At 39.8% G+C, this 19,521-nt stretch overlaps 1 protein-coding gene across 3 annotated transcripts in view; it reads left to right on the top strand.

The window, feature by feature from the left end:
• Positions 1 to 19,521, top strand: part of dtnbb (dystrobrevin, beta b) — a 36,547-nt gene that overhangs the window by 2,883 nt on the left and 14,143 nt on the right. Inside the window, exons 3-11 of one of the 3 annotated variants that reach the window (XM_063496634.1) lie at positions 1,575 to 1,642; positions 1,850 to 1,930; positions 2,048 to 2,261; positions 5,947 to 6,032; positions 6,291 to 6,445; positions 6,551 to 6,653; positions 7,264 to 7,430; positions 11,027 to 11,151; positions 18,880 to 18,954. In XM_063496634.1, the coding sequence (XP_063352704.1) occupies positions 1,576 to 1,642; positions 1,850 to 1,930; positions 2,048 to 2,261; positions 5,947 to 6,032; positions 6,291 to 6,445; positions 6,551 to 6,653; positions 7,264 to 7,430; positions 11,027 to 11,151; positions 18,880 to 18,954 (1,073 nt within the window). In that variant the 5' untranslated portion in view covers position 1,575. Of the gene's footprint in view, positions 1 to 1,574; positions 1,643 to 1,849; positions 1,931 to 2,047; positions 2,262 to 5,946; positions 6,033 to 6,290; positions 6,446 to 6,547; positions 6,654 to 7,263; positions 7,431 to 11,026; positions 11,152 to 18,879; positions 18,955 to 19,521 lie in introns of all 3 variants that reach the window. The other 2 variants (XM_063496633.1, XM_063496635.1) reach the window with 2 other exon arrangements.

The raw sequence follows: 19,521 nt of genomic DNA, 5'->3' as shown, positions 1-19,521 counted from the left end.
AATGCACAACAGAGTCAACTGTGAAGTTGAATCAGGCAGCAACAGTTAAAGCTCTTCAATAGGCATCTCTTCTTTGGTATCAGATAATTATTTGGGGGCATTGAGAAATATTTTTAATCTTATTTACGTGCTCATGAGTTTAGAGCTAAATAGATTTTGTCATCATATTTTAAAAGATTTATAGAGATTGCAATTTCCTTGGCTTCTTGAGATTTTCTTTCTAAGAAATGCAATAGACAGCATACTTTTCTTTAATGCAAAATTTTATTTTCACTAGTAAAGAATTGATAAGATTTAATGATTTTGCCAAACTGCAGTAAGTTACACTTACTCTTTCATTGCTCATACCGAGGCTGATACTGATAGCTTTAGCCATTTTGCCTTTAGTGCCTTTTTAAAATATCCATGTTCAGCTTGGTGAGGGGGATTTAAGTGTCTTATTAAAATTGTTGTTCCATTTTGTGGCGATTTATTTTGCCAAGGTTTGTGTCTTCACCCAATAAGAGGCTAGCATACGACTGTTTGCCTATGCCATTGTGGTCTGGCCCATAATAAGCCATACATGTACATGAGGCTGACTGGCTGGTCACCTGTCTGGGCAAAGAACACTGGAAATCAGCTGATTCTGGTCTCTTGTTGGTCAGTTGGCGCATCTCTAGTTATTTCCACTTCCCCCAAGAGTTAGATTGCGTAAGTGATCTATAACATTCTCACATTGGTAAGCTAGTATAGCCAGAAACTGGTAAAACTGGCTATGCAGAAATACTGGAATACTATATATAAATATCCCATATATAACCCATCCTAAACTACAGCCTATTCTGGTAATTATGTGAGTTTTAGAAGCTGGAGAGCAAACCATTTCCACATTTTCAAATCTTTATACTAAGCTAAGCTATTTGGCACCTGATTGTAGCTTCATATTAAACCTACAAATGTGAAAGGATATTTTTTTTAATTTTTCCTTATATACCTAATGAAGGAAGTAAGATCATTCAGACAGTGTTAAACTCTTCTTTTTAATAAAAGTCACAGTTCTGACACAGCTATTCTTTTACCAAGCACACTCTCAGTATAATGTATATATAATTTATTTTCAGTTCTCTGTCCCTTCTCAGTAATAGGGAATGGACTAGTAATAAACACATGAAATTTCAAAGCAAAATCATCTATATAGTTGACCAAGGTTATATTGATGACTAACGCTGTCCTTGGTGCAGAGGGTAAATTGCAAACTTCCTGCTGGTACAGCCGTATTCAAGGGTTCATCTGAGTGTTTCAATAATTCATTATAGCCACATAATGGATCACTTACTGTGTGTCCTCCACTGGTAAAAGTAATTTAGACTTGAACACCAGATCCTTTTCTATTCTATCCACAAAAATCATCTGTCCTGTATATATCTGCATTTTCTTTAGTTGTATGCAAGACGTGTAGTTCATTCAAATCCTTAGTCCTATCTCTATGACTTTTGACACTGAAATGAGTCGTGTGTTGCATTTATTACCATGCTGCTGTGCAGTAAGCACAGTAAGAGTAAGTGCTGCATGTACTGGTGTTTGATGTGCCACAGAATGATCGAGGAAGGCAGCAAACGAGGCAAGGCCATGGTGGAGAAGAGACAGCTCTTCATGGAAATGAGTGAGTGGAGTCGACTGCGAGAGATGTCTTTTCACTATCTCATGTAATGCACAAACATGCATGGTCCCTCACGTGTAATTCCTCCCACACACAGCGTATCACTGATTAAACATTCAAAAAGCTTTAAGTGATATTTTTACTTTGATATCAGATTACATTTGTCAGGTATAGATGATTTTTTGAGACTGCGTTTCTCTTATTTTTCAGGAGCTCAAAACTTTGATGTCATCAGACTGTCAACTTATAGGACTGCCTGCAAACTTCGGTTTGTGCAGAAGAGATGTAACCGTAAGAAAAAAATGTCACCTCTTTTCAGCCGTTATAACACCAGCAGAAACATTTGTTTGAACATGAATGCAGACTTGATTGATTGTATTCTGTCTGTTTGCCAACCCCCCCTCACAGTTCATCTGGTGGATGTCTGGAACATGATCGAAGCCTTTCGTGACAACGGGCTCAACACATTGGACCACAATGCTGAAATCAATGTGTCACGACTGGAGACTATTCTGTCTTCCATCTACTACCAGCTCAACAAGCGGCTGCCCACCACCCACCAGATCAATGTGGAACAGTCCATTGGGCTCCTGCTCAACTTCATGGTGGCCACATATGATAGGTATGGAATAGGTGCACAACACAGAGAAGTACTATAGTCTAGTCTGTAGGTGGTGTTGTTTGGATAGAAACAACAAACAACAAAAGAGTAAAGGCACAGCTCTTATTTAGGATCTTTTTAAGATAATATTTACCAAAGGAGGGTGGCACATTGGAGCAGTGGTTAGCACTGTTGCTTCACAGCAAGATGGTTCATGGTTTGAATCTGCTGGCTAATAGCAAATTCAAGATAAGTGTCACTGCAGGACTGCAAGGAAATTTACTGCATGCAGTAAAAAAAAAAAAAAAAAAAATTCAACAAAACAACAAGCAAAGATGAATCCAACATGAGTTTTGCAATAAACTGTAAATAGTTTTTATAAATAGGTTAAAAAGACAAAAAGTGGCTACAGATTACTGGATCAAGTCCACCAATATAAAACATGTGGAAACCTCACATTGTCACAAAAGAGGAGCTGAAGCCATCAACTATTTGACATTGTTGCTTCAAATCAGTTTTTAAGTAATAATCAATTCTTAATCGCTTATAAAATGCATTGCTTGAAAAAAAAAAAAAAAGCTTTTTCTTATTTGAAAGAAGTGTAAATGATGATCTATACAGTACTGTGGAAAAGTCTTGACCCACCACCATATGATATTTTCAAAATATTTCACTTACAAGACAATTTCATTAAGAAACTACTAAGATTGAAAACAGAAACACTGAGAGACTTACAGCACATGAGGAGGTACGACATGACAAAGCCCAAAGGAAAACATAGGGCTTAAATACACAAGTGAGTAATGAGGGAATGGGAAACAGGAGGAAACACAGCTGGGACTAATCAAACAAGCAAAACTAGATACGCTGCACACGGGACAAGGACTATCAAAAAAATCAGGAAACACAGGACAGGTGCGGAAACGCAGACTTCACAAGGGGACACGGCTGACAGGGAAGACAGATGACTAAACATAGATACAGAACAAAACTTTAAGAATTAGGAATCACAAAGACACAGACTTGGCACTGACTGAGGAGACACAGGGAACACGGAGCACAGGAGGAGCACAGGGACAGAAACCAAGAAACTAGAAATGATAAATTATGAAATCAAAGACTATATAATAATTGAAAATATAAAACACTGGGTCACTGACCCAGGACCATGACAGAAACCTTGTCACCTGCTGTCATTCTGTTAGTAGTATTCCCAGGGTATTTTCATTTATTTATTATTTATCTATTTATTTTCATTCTTTTAACAAAAAAATATTGCTATTTCATGTCCCTGGGTTAATACTGTATCACCATGCAAAAAATCACAATACTGTGCTGGTTCAATTTTTTTTTCCCACCACCCCAAATATCTCAGCAATTGAAGTTCAAGAGAAGAAGTGACAGTTCTAAAAATGATCTACAGCAGATCAATGGTGTCGAAAGTCATCCCCTTAATAGAAGAAAAAACTAGTAAAAAAAATCCATCAAAAACCTTACACAGGACCTGAGAGATACACTGGAGCCTGCAGATAATCCACTGTTTGCTAAAGCCTCAAAAGAAATGGTAGGTTGGCTGTCAAGGAAGGGAAACTAGGATAAAAGACTGAGGTGTGCCAAATTACACGAGAAGCGGAATGAAAATCAGTGGCAACAAGTCTTGGATTCATATGATTAGTATATATGGAGGAGGTCAGGTACAAAAGTATCTGCAGCTATCTGTAAAACACAGTACAGACTCTGTCATGGTTTGGGTTTGCATTTCAGTCAGTGGTTTTGGGGGATCTTATCAAAATTGATGGAATTATGAACGTAGAAAAGTACCGTCAGATTTTGATTCACCATGCAATACCATCTAAAATAATCTGATTAGCAACAACTTCATTTTTCAGCATGACAATGATCCCAACCTTGCCAGTGCAGTAAAAGCATACCTGGATAGAAAAACAGTGGAAAACTATCAGTCATTTGGAGTGGCCTCCCCAGAGCCCAAACCTCAACAGAATTAAACAAAAGGGAGCCAAGATCCAAAGAAGAACTTAACTTTGAATGTCCTTCGGAAAGTCTGGAGAACTATTCCTGACGACTACTTAAAGAAATGGCAAGTAAGAGAGTTCAGGTTGTGTTGACGAATTTAGGTGGTTAAATTAAATACTGACTTTCAAGCTCACTAATAAATCAATAATTTCTGGAGCTTTTTCTCATCTTCCTAGCAAAATATATAGAAATCTGAGGTGGCTCTGGACTTTTTTTTGCACAATGCTCGTTTTGAACCTTTTTTTTAATCAAGTGCAGTTTTAAAAATTTTAAAGTTTTAAAATTCCAACCCATAAGTCTTCACAAATCCACATTTCTGACTCTGTGATTTGTCACACTAACAGAAAGACTGCCACCTCCCAAAGATTTGCTTGGGCACTTCCAAGTGTTCTCCTTCTGGTTTGTGTTGTGTTATATGTGATTAAAATGACCAGGGGAGAACATTTCCTGTAGCTGCTTAACTTTCAGGATGTTAAATAGACACTTATACATGGCTGAGTTATTTCCAAACATAATCAAAATACAGTAAAGCCATTACTGGCACTTAGACGGTCCATGGATCTTGTTTTCAGAAATCCCAGAAATACAGATTGGTGCAGAGGACAGAGTCTCAATGACCCAGCAATCGATGAAGAATGTAAAATGTTATTAACTTCTAGTGGGTTCAAAATCAGGATTTTAGGTAGGTATGGGTCAGGATAACAAATAGACTCTAAGCTAGCTAATAATTAAGATTTTACAAGCATATTTACTTTTATTAAAGGACCCTGTCTATGTACATTTAACTAACTGAAATATTAAACCGCTCATCAATCAAAAATATTAACATATAAGCTACCCTGTACCGGTCGACAAAGTCTGGTAACCCTGGAGATGTTTTACGGTACGTCCCTCCTCTTAATATCCGCTCAGTGCTCCAGGGCCCGGACACAGTGCAGAGGTTTATTATTGACCGTAAAGCACTCTCTCATTATTGTACCTTGTGTACTCAAATTGATTGGCTGCTTGCCCTCTCCATTCAGGGATCCATTCAATTGGTTTACTTTTATCTGTAAAGCCATTCTGGTCCCACTCTGTTATTATTCATGCTCCCGTATCTCTGTGAAACCTTTGGAAACGACTTGCTGCAATCACAGGAAGCAGTTTTGCTATCTGTCCCTCAGGTCCAAACTGAATTAGGCAGGAGAGCTTTCATCCACTCTGTTACCTCTGCTCGGAAGCAAGAGCTAAATGAATCTCAGACGAAACAAGCTGGTCTCGCTAGGCAAGTTAAAACGATTTATAAGAAGAATAGAAACCTAATAAAGCAGGTGAATAATCATTTGTACGTCCACGATCAACCGTAGTTTAAGGTTTAGTTAAATATTCTTCACATTTTGTGCGCTAAAGGATGCAAAATCAACACTGCAGTCATATTTTTCAATTTTATTTTTGTTCGTACTCCTGAATGTTAGTTTTTCCTCTTAAATGACAAAACTTCAGGTTAAATTAAAAAAAGAAGCATGAAAAGCATAAAAAGCTGTGATCATACAAAAAAATTCCTAGTACTGTAGGAGCAGAATAAATAAACAAATGTATATTTTATTCATTTTGAATTCAACTTTCTACTTCTTGGAATGCTTTATTTTTATTTCCTAGTATTCACTGTAATGATAATGCTTTCCACTTGCAGTGAAAGCCATGGGAAGTTGACAGTTTTCTCAATGAAAGCCATGCTGGCAACAATGTGTGGAGGGAAGATTGTTGACAAACTACGCTGTAAGTACAATTTTGACTGCTTTTTTAAAAAGCTGATGTTTTGGTTAATTACATATGCCAGGGTCTGCATGTAGTTACTCAAGTTAAACACACAGGGGCACTGCTGCAACATATATACAATATTCATTTATTTTAAATGCATTAACTTAATGCTGAGTCTGTGTACCTAGGATCAATAGTTTCCATTCACATAAATGTCAAGTGCTGGTTTGCATCCTGTTTTTGCTCAAAAGTAAAATGTGACATTTGCTTTCTCAGATATTTTCTCGCAGATCTCCGACTCCAGTGGCGTCATGGTGTTTGCAAAGTTTGATCAGTTCCTTCGGGAGGTGCTGAAACTCCCCACAGCCGTGTTCGAGGGCCCATCATTCGGCTACACGGAGCACTCAGTGCGGACATGCTTCCCTCAGCAGGTAGGAAGAGAATATTGAATCAGTTTTCTCCTTTACTTTTTTCAAAGTCTTCAGTGCTTTACACTTCTTGTTCAATTCATGCATGTGTGTGTTTGTATCTAGAAGAAGATCATGCTGAACACATTTTTGGATGTGTTGATGGCAGATCCTCCCCCGCAGTGTCTTGTGTGGCTGCCGCTCATGCACCGACTTGCTAATGTTGAAAATGGTAAGTTTTCCCAAACCAAATTTAATACTGAGAAAAGATGCTTGAGAAAAGAATAATAGTTCACTATTTTTAGACATTTCTCTCATGGTAACATTTTATAAAGTGAGTGAAATATCATGAAAAACCAACAAGGAAATCCTGTTATAAGAAAAGCCAGAAGAAATCATGAAACCACAAAAGTCTTGGCTCCAAGACCAAAATCAAGACCATGACAACAAATTGTGTAAATAAATTATAAATGTACTTTCCCGTCGCTTATTTCTCCAAATGAATAAAAATACTTTCTCTCTACATTTAATATGCTAATGAGGGGGCGGGGGTGGGGGGGCTGTCTTAAAGATGTGTCATAGTGTCAACTTTCTAGCTATTGGTTGTTACAGAAGTGGTGGAGTCAACTCAGAAGATCATTTTTAATTGTCCTTTATCTGTAAAGCATTGACTAATTTCTCAAGTAAATATAGTGGAGTATAAGGTAACATAAAATTGACATACGTAAAGTATTTGAATCTTTTTATTATTTAAAACAAACCAAATACAGAAGTAGCTCTGAGATTAGCGACGTCACCACTCTGACAGGAAAGTGTCTTTGTTTTCGTGTTTATCCACTCAGTCTTCCATCCGGTGGAATGTTCTTATTGCCGGAGTGAGAGCATGATGGGTTTCCGGTATCGGTGCCAACAGTGCCATGGCTACCAGCTCTGTCAAAGCTGCTTCTGGCGTGGCCATGCTAATGGTCCCCATAGCAACCAGCACCAGATGAAGGAGCACTCGTCTTGGGTAAGGGGAAAAAGCTCTGATTATTTCTCAGTCTTACATTATGCTTTTCCCATTTCCATACAATTGAAAAGTCAATATCTCTTCAGTCTCATCTTGACTGATTTTAGGACATAGCAACCACGTGCCCACATTTCTCGTCCTTTCAGACAAATTCAGCAGGGATTTAATGGGGTTTTACTCATCTTGGCAAATAAAATTGTATTGACTGAATTTACTGTGTTGCTACATTCCCCCAAAGCTCAATCATTATGTTATAAATTGAAACATGGGAAGTCTGAACCCATTTCCCATACCACTTGGATTTTACACAGAGAAGAATGACTGCTCTTGTAGCCTGAGGACTGGAATGACATGCCGGAGAAAAACAAAACGCTTTTTCTCTGATATAAAAAAAAGAAAGAAAATTATAACATGGGGTAGGTGCATGCATCTGTTTGGGATGTTGTCCTGCTTCCCTGATAAATTTGTATGATTTGTACGCACACCAGTGAAATTATTTGCTGCATGCCATTTGGTTTGCTGTTGCTATTTGGATGCTTTTTCTGTTCACCTCGGTCCTGATTACCTGGCAGTATTACTGGCTATGTGACAGAAAAAAATGGACGCTCATCCAATTTTCAATTGCTCTCTATCTGCCTCCAAGTGCAGTAAATTTATTTTTCCTATTTTTATTTGTTTGTTAAATCACAAGTGCGAGATTGTACAGGCAAGGACATGCATTTTTATTCCCACACCACATCTCACTACGTTGTGCCAACATTAAGGTTCGTAGCAAGAAAGAGGAGTGCTGTTTACTACAGCTCTGCACGTCGCCCCGATTTTCAAGAACAAGGTTGATGTGCAGAGCTGTAGTAGCTACAGACGGATGTGTTTAATCAGTCACACTATGAAGATATGGGAAAGAACTTGAACTGTATCATTTTTATGTGCATAAAAAAAAATAGCATTTCTGCTTGCCCTAGGGAAAATAAACATTTAGCTCAACATATGAGGACCATGATAAACAATAATAAATAGAATAAACATTGGTACTTAAAAATATCTGGATCATATAAAACATGGTTAAGAAGCATTTAGAATAAAATCATTATAGCAGAATAAAATGCTTCTTTACCTTCTTCCTGACTGCAGGTGAGAAAACAGGCTGTGAGGTAGATGGCAGGGATCATTTATGATGCTGTCACCTGCTGTTTTCACAATCCTGTTCAGTTTGTGTCTTTCCTCAGACCTGCTGTTTCCAAACCAGCAAGTGATGCAGGACATGATTATGCTCTCGGTGGTGCCTCTGTAATAGACTGTCAGGGGTGGAGTGGTGAGGTCCCGCTTCAGGTTCAGTGTCTTCATGTTACAGAGGAGATGGAGACAATGTTTTACCTCCTTAATGAGGGCTGTGGTGTTGTCGCTGGAGTTCAAACCTTCCTTCAGATACACTTCCTAATACTTGGTGCACTTTGCCTGCTCTACTATAGATCCACTGATGGTCAGTGGTGGGACACAACTGGAGGTTGTCCTCCTGACATCCATGATCATGTCCTTAGTTTTGTCTGTGTTCAGAGTGCTGAGTGTTATCTGGTAGAGTGGGGTCATTAAGACCTGATTGCACAGTGGGTTTATAGCCTTCTGCTGTCTGGAACCCAGCCACAAGCGCTGCGTGTCCTTGTTGTTTGTAAAATGATTTGACAGTTTTTCACATAATGCCTGTTTTCAGTTGCTTCTTCGTATGCTATAGGCTGAGATGTTTCCAGATGGTAACTCTGATCCTCGGTGGTGAATAGACCTCCGTTGTCAGCTGTGGCTTGTCACCAAGTGTCTTGACAGTTCTGATGACAGTCACATCGTCTGTGCATTTGTTTACAAATTCGGTGACAGCATCTGTGTATTCCTAGAGGTCTATACAACTCCCTTGATGTAGCTGTGTCTCTAAAAGTCCACCGTGTGCACTCAAAAAAAAGGATGTATTAGCCTCATGAGGCCGCTTTCTGATATCTGACTTGCTGGAGGCATTTGGCTCAGTCTGGGCCTGCATTCAGGTGTCAACATGACAGTCAAGTGATCAGAGCTACCAGTGAAAGAGTTGGTGAAGGTAGTTTAAGAAGAGATGTGAAAATTAGTGAGCAGCAGTACAGCTTCATGCCAGAAAAGAGCGCTACAGATGCAGTGTTTGACAGTGCTGATGGAGAAGTATAGAGAAGGTCAGAATGTGTTGCAATGTGTCTTTATGGCTCTAGTAAAATCACATGATAGGATGCCAAGAGATGAGCTGTAGTACTGCACAAGGAAGTCAGAAGTGACAGAGAAGTATTTGATGGTGGTGCAGAACATGAGGGCAGCAACAATACCGAGGTGTGCATGAGGAGTGACAAGGTGGGGGTGGGATTACATCATGGATCAGCTCTAAGACCCTTCTTGTTTGCAGTGGTGATGGACAGGCTGACAGATGAGGTCAGGCAGGAATCTCCAAGGACTATGATGCTTGCAAATGACATTGTGATCTGTAGTAAGAGTAGGAAGCAGGTGGAAGAGAGTCTGCAGAGATGGAGTCATGCTTAGAGGGGGAGGTGAAGGTGCATGAATATAAATACCTGTGGTTAACCATCCAAAGCGATGGACAGTGCACAAGAGAGGTGAGTGGAGATGAGCGTCCGGGGTGATTTGTGACAGAAGGATAGCAACAAAAGTGAAAAGAAAAGTTTATAAGTTGATAGTGAGAACTGCATGGTTTAAAGACATTCGGTCAAAAAAAAAAGACATGAGGCAGAGTAGAAGGTAGCTTAAGGTGGGAGTGATCAGGAGGGACAGGATTAGAAATGAGTACATCAGAGGGACAGCTCAGGATAAGAACTTTGAAGGCAAAGTTAGAGAGGCACTGAGATGGTTTGGACATTTGGAGAAGACTGATAGTGAATATATTGGACAAAGGATGTTGAACACGGAGCTGCCAGGCAGGTGGAGAACACCAAAGGATGTAGTGAAGGAGGACATGCAGAGGACTAGTGGGGGCCGAAGAGGATGCTAGGGACAGGATGAGATGAAGGCAAATGATCTGTTGTGGTGACCACCTTGTACCACACTAAAATATGTTAAAAGCTGTTCTAACCTGCCAGTATGAGAAAATATAATAAAAAAAAAATCATATGATATGAGTGACTTCAGTTAAGAAGTTAAAGTATCACTCATCAGAAACATTAGGGATAGTATTGTATACTTTTCCCATATAATTCAGAATTTCCTAAAGAGTGAAATACGAGTGCTGAAAATCATCCTAAACCATTGGTCAGGGTAGCCAAACCTAAATGTATTTGTTATATTTTGAAGCTTCTTCCCTTATTTCTCCTGAATGAAGCATTGCTGTCAAGCTTCACTGCAGTTTTTCAGCCATTTGGATTAAAGAATCCACCGAACCTGCTCAATAGAAGCTTTTACTGAGTATGCAACAAGTACTTCTCATCCCCGCTTTTCCCACAGTAAACAAAGTCTTGACCTAGTTATGTAAATGACTTCTAACAGCGTAAAACTGTTTTCACTCCAACACAGTCACAGCAGTCAACAGAACTGCAAAGCTAACCAGTGTGTTGTTTGTCTTGCCTAACTCACAGAAGTCTCCGGCTAAAAAGCTGAGCCACGCCATCAGTAAATCGCTAGGCTGCGTCCCCATCGGAGAGCCGCCACATCCCGTATTCCCCGAGCAGGCCGAGAGACCACAGGAGCTCACCCACACTGTGTAAGTACTCTTCCCAATGCATTTTTTCCTGCGCTCTCTGTCATTATTGAGGGAACCCCAGCAGATTTGTTGATTAACAGCATGGCAAGGATCAGTATCCTCATGATCTATAGTCTGCTACCGTCATGTAACTGCCTCCATCTTTCCATTTCGCTGTCACCACATGACTGATAGTGCACCATCCTGCTCAGACATCTCGTCCCTGATTATTTGCTACCATGGAAATGCTGATATACTACACAGATTCAGCCGCTGCTGCCGTTAAGCGCAGTCATCCTCATCAGTCTGTTGGCAATGAAACAGGGACGATGGTATAAATCTCAGATTCTAGGCTTTGAGGCTTTGGGAAATCATTATAGAAAATGCATTATATTCTGCTGGTGTCCTAAACCCTGAAGACTCATTTACATTTCAGCTGAAAAATAGTACTATTAACATAATCAATTCCACCACTGAGATACTTTCACGTAGTCCACAAAACTCGTCTTCTTTGTTGCACTGAAACTCCAACGCGTTTTGGTCTCCACCAAGACAACATCTAACTGTGTTTTGAGTATAAAAACAGTGGTCCATGGTTGTTCTTGTCTATGGCATTAACATGATCGCAGGAAATCTCTCAACTTTCGTGTTTGAGCTTTCGACAGTTCCCATAGCACGTTTCATAACAAAATCCCGCTTCATATTCCAGTCACGACCATAAATCTAAGCTGTCTGTATATCCTTTTGCTGCTGGCAAGTGTCAGTGAGTAATTGATAGTGCACTGCATCACAGGGGAGAAAGTAGCTTCGTGAATACCAAGAAAATTGACACAACGTAAATACATTCACATGATTTCCTGTTTTACCCCGATTCGCTTTTATATCCAGGCTCTGCCCACTGCCAGGGGGCTTTTTCTGCATTGTGCCCAAACTTATGCGTTTAAGATGGAGTTTACATTTGCATAAATTTACAATTCATCACAACAGGGAGAGCCAACTGTCGACCCGGATGTTTTCCTCCTACTGAGAGATAAGGCGATTGGATTAGCTTGCACACTATAGGCTGTGTAGCATGAAATTACTTCACACAAGTAGATTAATATTGATAAAAAATAAAATTTGTGGCTAAAATATATTTAGAATTATGTATCTCTAGGGGCCACAGGAAGTCGCAATCCATATCTATGTCTATCTTTTTTTATGATGTTGATTATTTCAGACAGTGTAGTCACTGAGAATATGGAGTTCTGTCACAGAGAAACCAGCTGGGGCTTTTGTTTAGAGCTCTAAAACCGGTTTTAATTGCTCAGTATTTTCTGATGTAAACTAAAATTTGCAGTGAGGAAAGGCCCGTAATTAAATAATACTGAATATAATATAGCTTAGAGGAAGTTATACCACGATTATTTCTACTTTTTATCATTTTACTTTTAAGTCTTAATAGCTTATTGGGCTTTAATAAAAATTATGTTTGGCATTCTTTCTTTGAAATTCCAGGAACTTATTGTTATGATCTCCTTTGAGGGTTTTAAACACAAAGTGCATCCTCATGCTCTTGCAGATGGCATTTTCAGGTTGCTGAAACTCTGTATGCGTGTTTGCTGACTTTTAGGATAATGGATGTGACTGTTGACCCCTCTTTTTATATCTTTTTGTCTCTATTGTTATGTCTGAAAGGGCATTTACAAAAAAAACAAAAAAACATCTATTTTTGGTTCCAGAAATGATTTTATGTTTTGATTTGTGTGGTGATAAAGTAGCGCCTCTCATCAGCTGTGCAATGAAAAGAAGCTTTTAAACCTGACAACCCTTCAAAATATGTATTCATCAGCGACTGTCATTCTCAATTTTGGTTCAGATTAAAAGCTCCCAAATTTAACTGTGCAGGTCTTCAAAATAGCAGGCAGATACATCTGCAAAACAACACACAGGGGGAAATAACAGTCTTCTTTTAGTTCTTTGGAATATGGTCCTTAGTATGAAATTATACATTAAACATGACACTTAAGTCTGCTTATCTTTAGATGTGAGAAAAGTACTAGCATGGCTCTATCTAATTGTAACAAAATCCAGAACCTTATTAGCATTTTACACGTTACACAATTACTGGACACTTTATTAGGTACACCTTGCTACAACAGGGTTGGATCCGTTTTTGCCTTCTCAACTGCCTTAATTCTTTGTGGTATAGATTCAGCAAGGTGCTGCGAGTATTCCTCTGAGATTTTGGTCCACATTGACGTGATAGCGTAACACAGCTGCTGCAGATTTGTCGGCTGCATATTCATGAAGGGAACCTCCCATTCCACCACATCCAACAGGATTTCTATTGGATGTGGCGAGATCTGGTGACTATGGAGATCATATGAGTGCAGTGAACTTGTTGCCATGTTTAAGAAATTAAACATGGCAACAAGGTGATTCAGTTCAAATCAGGTTCATTTATATAATGATCAGGACAATATTATTAGCTTCCCTCCCTGAAAATTTCTTTAAAGTATTTAAAGTATTTCCCAAGTGCTTTAAAACAGAGCAAGGAATTTTTTAACACAGCTTTTCCAAACATCCTAGTTTTATTTTGTATGCTTACTTTATTTTACCTTGCACACAGAAACATAATCATAATTCAGTAATGTTCATTTTGGTCTTCTGGAGGTAGTTCTTCACCAGGATTAATGTATGTTTGGGATCATTGTCATGTTGGAAGACAAAGTGATGACTCAGACCCAGTTTTGGTGCTGACCGTTTGAGGTTTTCTTCCAAAATCTTCACATATCCTTCTTCTACCTTTCACCTTCCACCTCACAGTTCCAGATGCACTGCAGCATCCCCACAGCATAATACTCCCACCACCATGTTTCACTATGGGGATGTTGTTCTTTGGGTTGTACATGTCTCACGTCTTTCACCAAGCATAAACAGTGTCAGTATGACCAAAGAGCTCTAGTTTTGTCTCACCTGATTAAAAGGAGTGACGCCAGTATTTCTCTTTCTCAACGTTGTCCTTAGAATACTTCAGGCTTGAAGTTATATTTTTTGTAGAAATTGAGTTTTTCTTGGTGTGCAACCTTGCAGTCTGTTCCTGTGGAGGGTTCGAGTGATTTTCGTCTTTAAGACAACAATTGCCAACTTGGCTAAGTCATTCACTAGAGTCTTGGCAGTTGTTCTGGTGTATTTTGACACATCTCTTTATTTCCAGAGTCTTTGAAATCTTTCTCTTCCTGCTTCTGCCAAGCTTGTGCCGTACTGTGTGGCTCTCTTTGAATTTCTTGATGATACTTCTCACTCCAGTTCTTGACACTTGGAAACGCTGCTATAGCTTTGCATATCCATCTCCTGCTTTGTGAGTGCCAACAGTTCTTTTTTTCTCAAGTCCAAACTGATTTCTTTTGTTTTTGGCGTGATGCTTTCTCAAGTGACAGCTCAAACCCATGCCGAAGTTTTTATACTGTGTGCAAATTTGGAGATAACCCTCAGTTTTAACTTGATTTTACAGCCTTTACAAGGTTAAATTTCATCAATACACAGCAGTAGTTTGTGCAGTTGCTTAATAAAAAGGTCAGTTCTCCAGAGGGACTGATAATATTGATCATGGTAATTGGTAGATGTTTTTTGTTTTGTTTTTTTCTGAAGTAATGTGTCTAAAAAGAAACTATTTCTGGTTTCTAAAGAAAACTACAATGTATGGAAATTCTATGTTACAAATCCCTTGCTATGTTAAAAAAACCCACTTTCCTCATCTGTAGTGCCAAATCACAATAACAGTCACCTCAAGGCACTTTATACTGTAAGGTAAAGACCCTACAGAGCAAGCACTATGTGATGGTGGGAAGCAAAAACTCCCTTTCAACAGGAAGAAGCCTCCACCAGAAGCAGCCTCAGGGAGGGGCACTCATCTCCCTCCACCAGTTTGGGGTTAAGTGGAAATAGGGAGACAGGACAAAACCTAACTAAGAGAGAGAAGACTAAATTGTAATGACATACTGCAGTGGTAAAGAGTGAAAAGAGGTAAGTGGAAAAGAGGTGCTCAGAGTATAAAAATTACAGTTAGTGGCTATGAATAGAGCGGCACTTCAACCATGTTTCTTCAGTAATTATGAAGAAGCAGCTTTAAAACTTAGCTTAACTTAGCATAAATACCAGAAATGGGGGAGCTAGCTAATCTGGCTCCAGATGAAAGTTTAAAGTTTAAAAGCCTACCAGCACCTCTAGAGCTGATTAATTTACATCTGTGATGTTTAATAAAACATAAAAACTGAAAAATAACAGCTACGCTTTGATGTTATATGATATTTGTTGTTTGGCTGTAAGACAAGGACAAAATTAAATTGAACTGTACCGTTAAATCCAACATCAAATTGTAAATCTTATGCCCTCGTTGTAGCCATGAGCCATGAGTTCTGCCGCTAATGGAATAATTCTGTTTTTTAATGGGCAGTTTAATAAAAAAAAATGATGGGGGAACACAGCAATTATCTGCATACCATTCCGAGTTCCCTGCTGGCTATAGAAATGGATCCCTCAGATAATTAGTCACAGGAAAACTGCCAGGCTTCTAGTTTTATTCTACATTGACTTCATTTTACTGGTGATGCATAAGAGTGAGAGAAATGCAGTGTTGGAATACTAAAACTATTGCAGCTGCTTGCCAATTCTGATGAATGTTATTTGCGAAGAGATGGTGTTTCATATCGTAAAAGCAGGGGACATACATCAGTGCGATCTCTTAGGTGTGCGTGTGTGTGTGTCTGTGATGGCTGACGGAGCTTCTGTGAGTGACTAATAATGGCAGAATCAGGCTAGAGAGTCAAGTTTGATCAAAACGCCCAAATCGAACGGACACGAGTCTCCCAGTTGTCCAAACTCTCATATCATCTTCAGACAAAGTGCATCTATTCTGAAACTATTCTGAAATATTTACTGGCATCTGAAAGCAAAGACCAACAGTGAGCTGAGCTGTGAATTTCTTCTCTCCACTCAAACTGTCAGCGAGATTCTTGGGGATTTGTGTTTTAGAGAGGAGTTATAGGTTTGGGATGCACTGTCTGTCTCAGAAACTTTAAATCTAGGATGCGGCTTCTTACCTTCAGACTTAGCACCGCTTCTGCCAAAAGACTTTAAGCACCAAAACAGACTAAGAGTCAAAAAATAGGCATCTTGCCGTACTTTGCATTTAATGTGGAACACACCAAGTCTGTGAGTCTGTAGGCTCAAATTCTCTCTTCCAATGTTTAATATTTAGTAACCAATTTTCCACTCTCTATATAATCCCTAGAAATCCATTAACATTTTAAAATGCTTTCCTCTGTTTTATGCCTCTTCTTCTTTTTCTTTTTTTTACTCTCCAGGTCAATGAAAATTCCATCAGTGTCATTAAAATGTAGAGAACAGGCATATAATTCACTTCACTGAGAGCGTGATCCATTGGGTTTTTATGGCCGAGGTACTGTCAGCCTCGCGGGAAATAGGAGCACAGCAGGAGAGGATGCTTCACGCTTGCTTATTATTTTTAGCCGACTGAGGACGATTGAAGGCAGCCGCGCATCCGTCCTTTTCAGAAATAAGGCGAACGAGTGTGCATGAGGTGCCACTAGACTTAATTTTCCCAGTACCCCCTTCAAAGCCAAGTACAAATAGCACGTGGTACATTGTCATTCGCTGCACGCAGGTAACACAAAGCTTAGCGCATTGCAGACTTTGATCTCTTAGTGCCTAAATGTTGTGTCAATTCACTTGCTAGTTGACCTCTGAGGCGCCGCCCAAATGTCTGGCCTGTGTGTCCTTAATCAGCGTTTAGGGAGTCAGTGAATCACAGCGCTGCAGACACTGATGTGAACGAGTCGGGATGCCTGTTAGAGTTCATTCTAACATTTAGAGGAGAATGAAATACTGCTTTACATAAGAGGAAGCGTTTTTTATGGCACCCTGCTGTGCCACAGGAGTTATATTGGTATGTTCAAAAAGGGCTGATGATTATTTATAGAAGGCTAACTGTGAAGAGCTTTGACTTATGTAACTCACTAAAGGTAAGGGGAAAAGTAAGGATATGTAAATGCAATTATAGTAGAAACTGTCTAGTTTATTGTGCGCTTGTCTGCTGAGGAGATGATAAAACATTTGTGCTTTTTTTTTGTTTAGAGGTTGCAGAGGAGGTATTTTGAGCAAAAGGCATTTCCCCCTAATTTCCACTGTGTTAGAGAGAGGTGAAGAGAGGAGAGTCAGAGCATAGAGCTTCAGAGAGGAGAGTGAGCGTGTGCGAGACACATAGAGAGAGAGAGAGGGAGAGAGCAAATCTACGTCGTCACAAAGTCACGTGACCGCTGAGTTTCCTTGGAGACAACAGCAGTGTAATAGTGAGATGCTCGCCTGCTCAGTTGAGGGCAGATTAGGCATCTGGCAACAGCAGCAATTGGATGTATTTTGCCAGCCAGATAGGTGCTTTCTCTCCTCACAGAGGTAAGTGTGGCGCCTCGCTTCCTGTCCTCAGTCTGGAGCTCACCTTCAGGGTGGATTCTTGTAATGTGATTAAAAAAAAGAGGCAAACATTTTTCACATGCGCTGGGATTTTAGCCGGAGTGTTTGTGAGGGAGACTGGAAGGCAGCGCGTGGCCGTTTAAGTAGTGACACTTTTGCTTTCCTGTTTATCCTAATGCGTGATCCAGAAATTAGCAGCGCTGTGGTTGTGCAAACGGCCCCAGAAACAAATACTCGGACTTGCGTCTCTTACGACCCCATTAGGCAACTCTTGAGGGGCATAAACGTCTGAATGAATTAATAATTGCAGCGTGTCTTCAAAAAGAACACACTGACCCCCTTGAGCACCCACGTTAATGCGAGGAGCATGCATTTAGAAGTACTGCTGCATTTTTTCATATATTTTGTGCTCATTTCTGTTTTTAGTAGCTGAGTAATATACAGAACTGCCTGTGCTGTTGATGCACTTTGTGGGGGGGGGGGAAGGTGGCTTTTTTTGCACAATGTAGATATAAATAGTTTGATTTGGAAAAAAGAAAAAAAGGAAAAGCTGATTGGACAAATAATCTTAATAAGACACAGTGCTCTACATTGCATTTTCTTTTATGTGGTAATGAGTGTTTTAAATAAAACAGTTACAACAGAATCAAAGCTGATAACTACACAAAGATACTGGGGATGCGTCTTCAAGGATTTGAAAATCAAATGCTTTCCTCTGCTGTTTTCTGTGTCGGATGTGAAGCTGAGAGGACCTGAGATGTGCAGAGTGATATTTCGGCGCGTTAATGAGACTCTGTGGTCCGGGGGTTTGGACTCCGATGAGTTTGCCACTGATTCAGCCGCCAGATGGACCCCACTGCTTTGTTTACTCTCACAAATTACCTCCCACAATGTCACCTTTGCTAGTTTTTCACAGACTTCCAGTTTAATTAGATCTCTTGTCTGCTGCTCTTGCTCTTGCTCATGTTAATTAGGTTTAAGCTAATAGCCCAAAAACATCTAATTCGCTGTTCCCGGAATAGTCAATTATTTTGCAACAATTTTAAGTTAACTGGAGTACTGCATGTTGCTTTTTTTCCTATAACACACTCAGTGGTTTATAATGATCCTCCTGCTTCCCTCCTCACCCTCCTGGTACAGTTGGATTAAACTGAAGCCAGGATCGCTGATTCATGATTATTAATAAAATGCAAATGCCCTCTCCTCCATTCCCTGGTGACAAGCACCACAGGCCTCTGCAGGGCAGCATTAAAGACCTCTAATCTTGTCTTTTAGTCAGCCGAAACCAGCGGCCAACAACATGAACGACACAATGCTCATGTCCTCTGGGGCACCTACTCCTACTAAAAGGTAAGCGACCCTCAGGCCTGGTGTCATTTTGAAGGTGCTATTCGTGTAACATCTTTAAAAGATGACCAGACGTCACTTGCAGTTACACACTCTGGCTGTCAGTTCTTCTAATCACAGGATTCAGATGGTTTCGGGTTTCCTCCCATCAGTGGAAATAACAGAGGGCAGTCAGTAAATCAAACTACAGATGTTATTTATTCCTTCACACTTGACACACATTTCTTTTTTTTCTTTTGTTTGTTTTTTTTGCATCCGAACAGCATTGCCTTGTGAGTATTTTTAGAGGAAAATTTGTTCCGCTGTCGTGAAGAATATGCGAGCACTCCTACTTAAAGGGCTGATTTGACAAATAGATTATGATAGAACTGGAGCCTTATCATGTAAGCAGATAGCAGGCGAGGGCCCCGTGAAAGCAGCCTAATTGTCCTCTTATTTCTGCCCCTCTCAGTTAAAGGCCACCTCAATTATTATTTACTCACAGTGCTAATGAACCATTGTGGTTATGAATTCAATAATGGAGAGCACTCCGAGGGAGCTGTAATGTATCTGCACTCTCTCTCGCAGGTC

The sequence above is a fragment of the Pelmatolapia mariae genome, linkage group LG16_19 (genome assembly GCF_036321145.2).
Source record: "Pelmatolapia mariae isolate MD_Pm_ZW linkage group LG16_19, Pm_UMD_F_2, whole genome shotgun sequence".
In the NCBI taxonomy this organism is placed as follows: domain Eukaryota; kingdom Metazoa; phylum Chordata; class Actinopteri; order Cichliformes; family Cichlidae; genus Pelmatolapia; species Pelmatolapia mariae.
The sequence above is the reverse complement of the archived record's forward strand: the minus strand, read 5'-3'. Positions and strand labels throughout refer to the sequence as shown.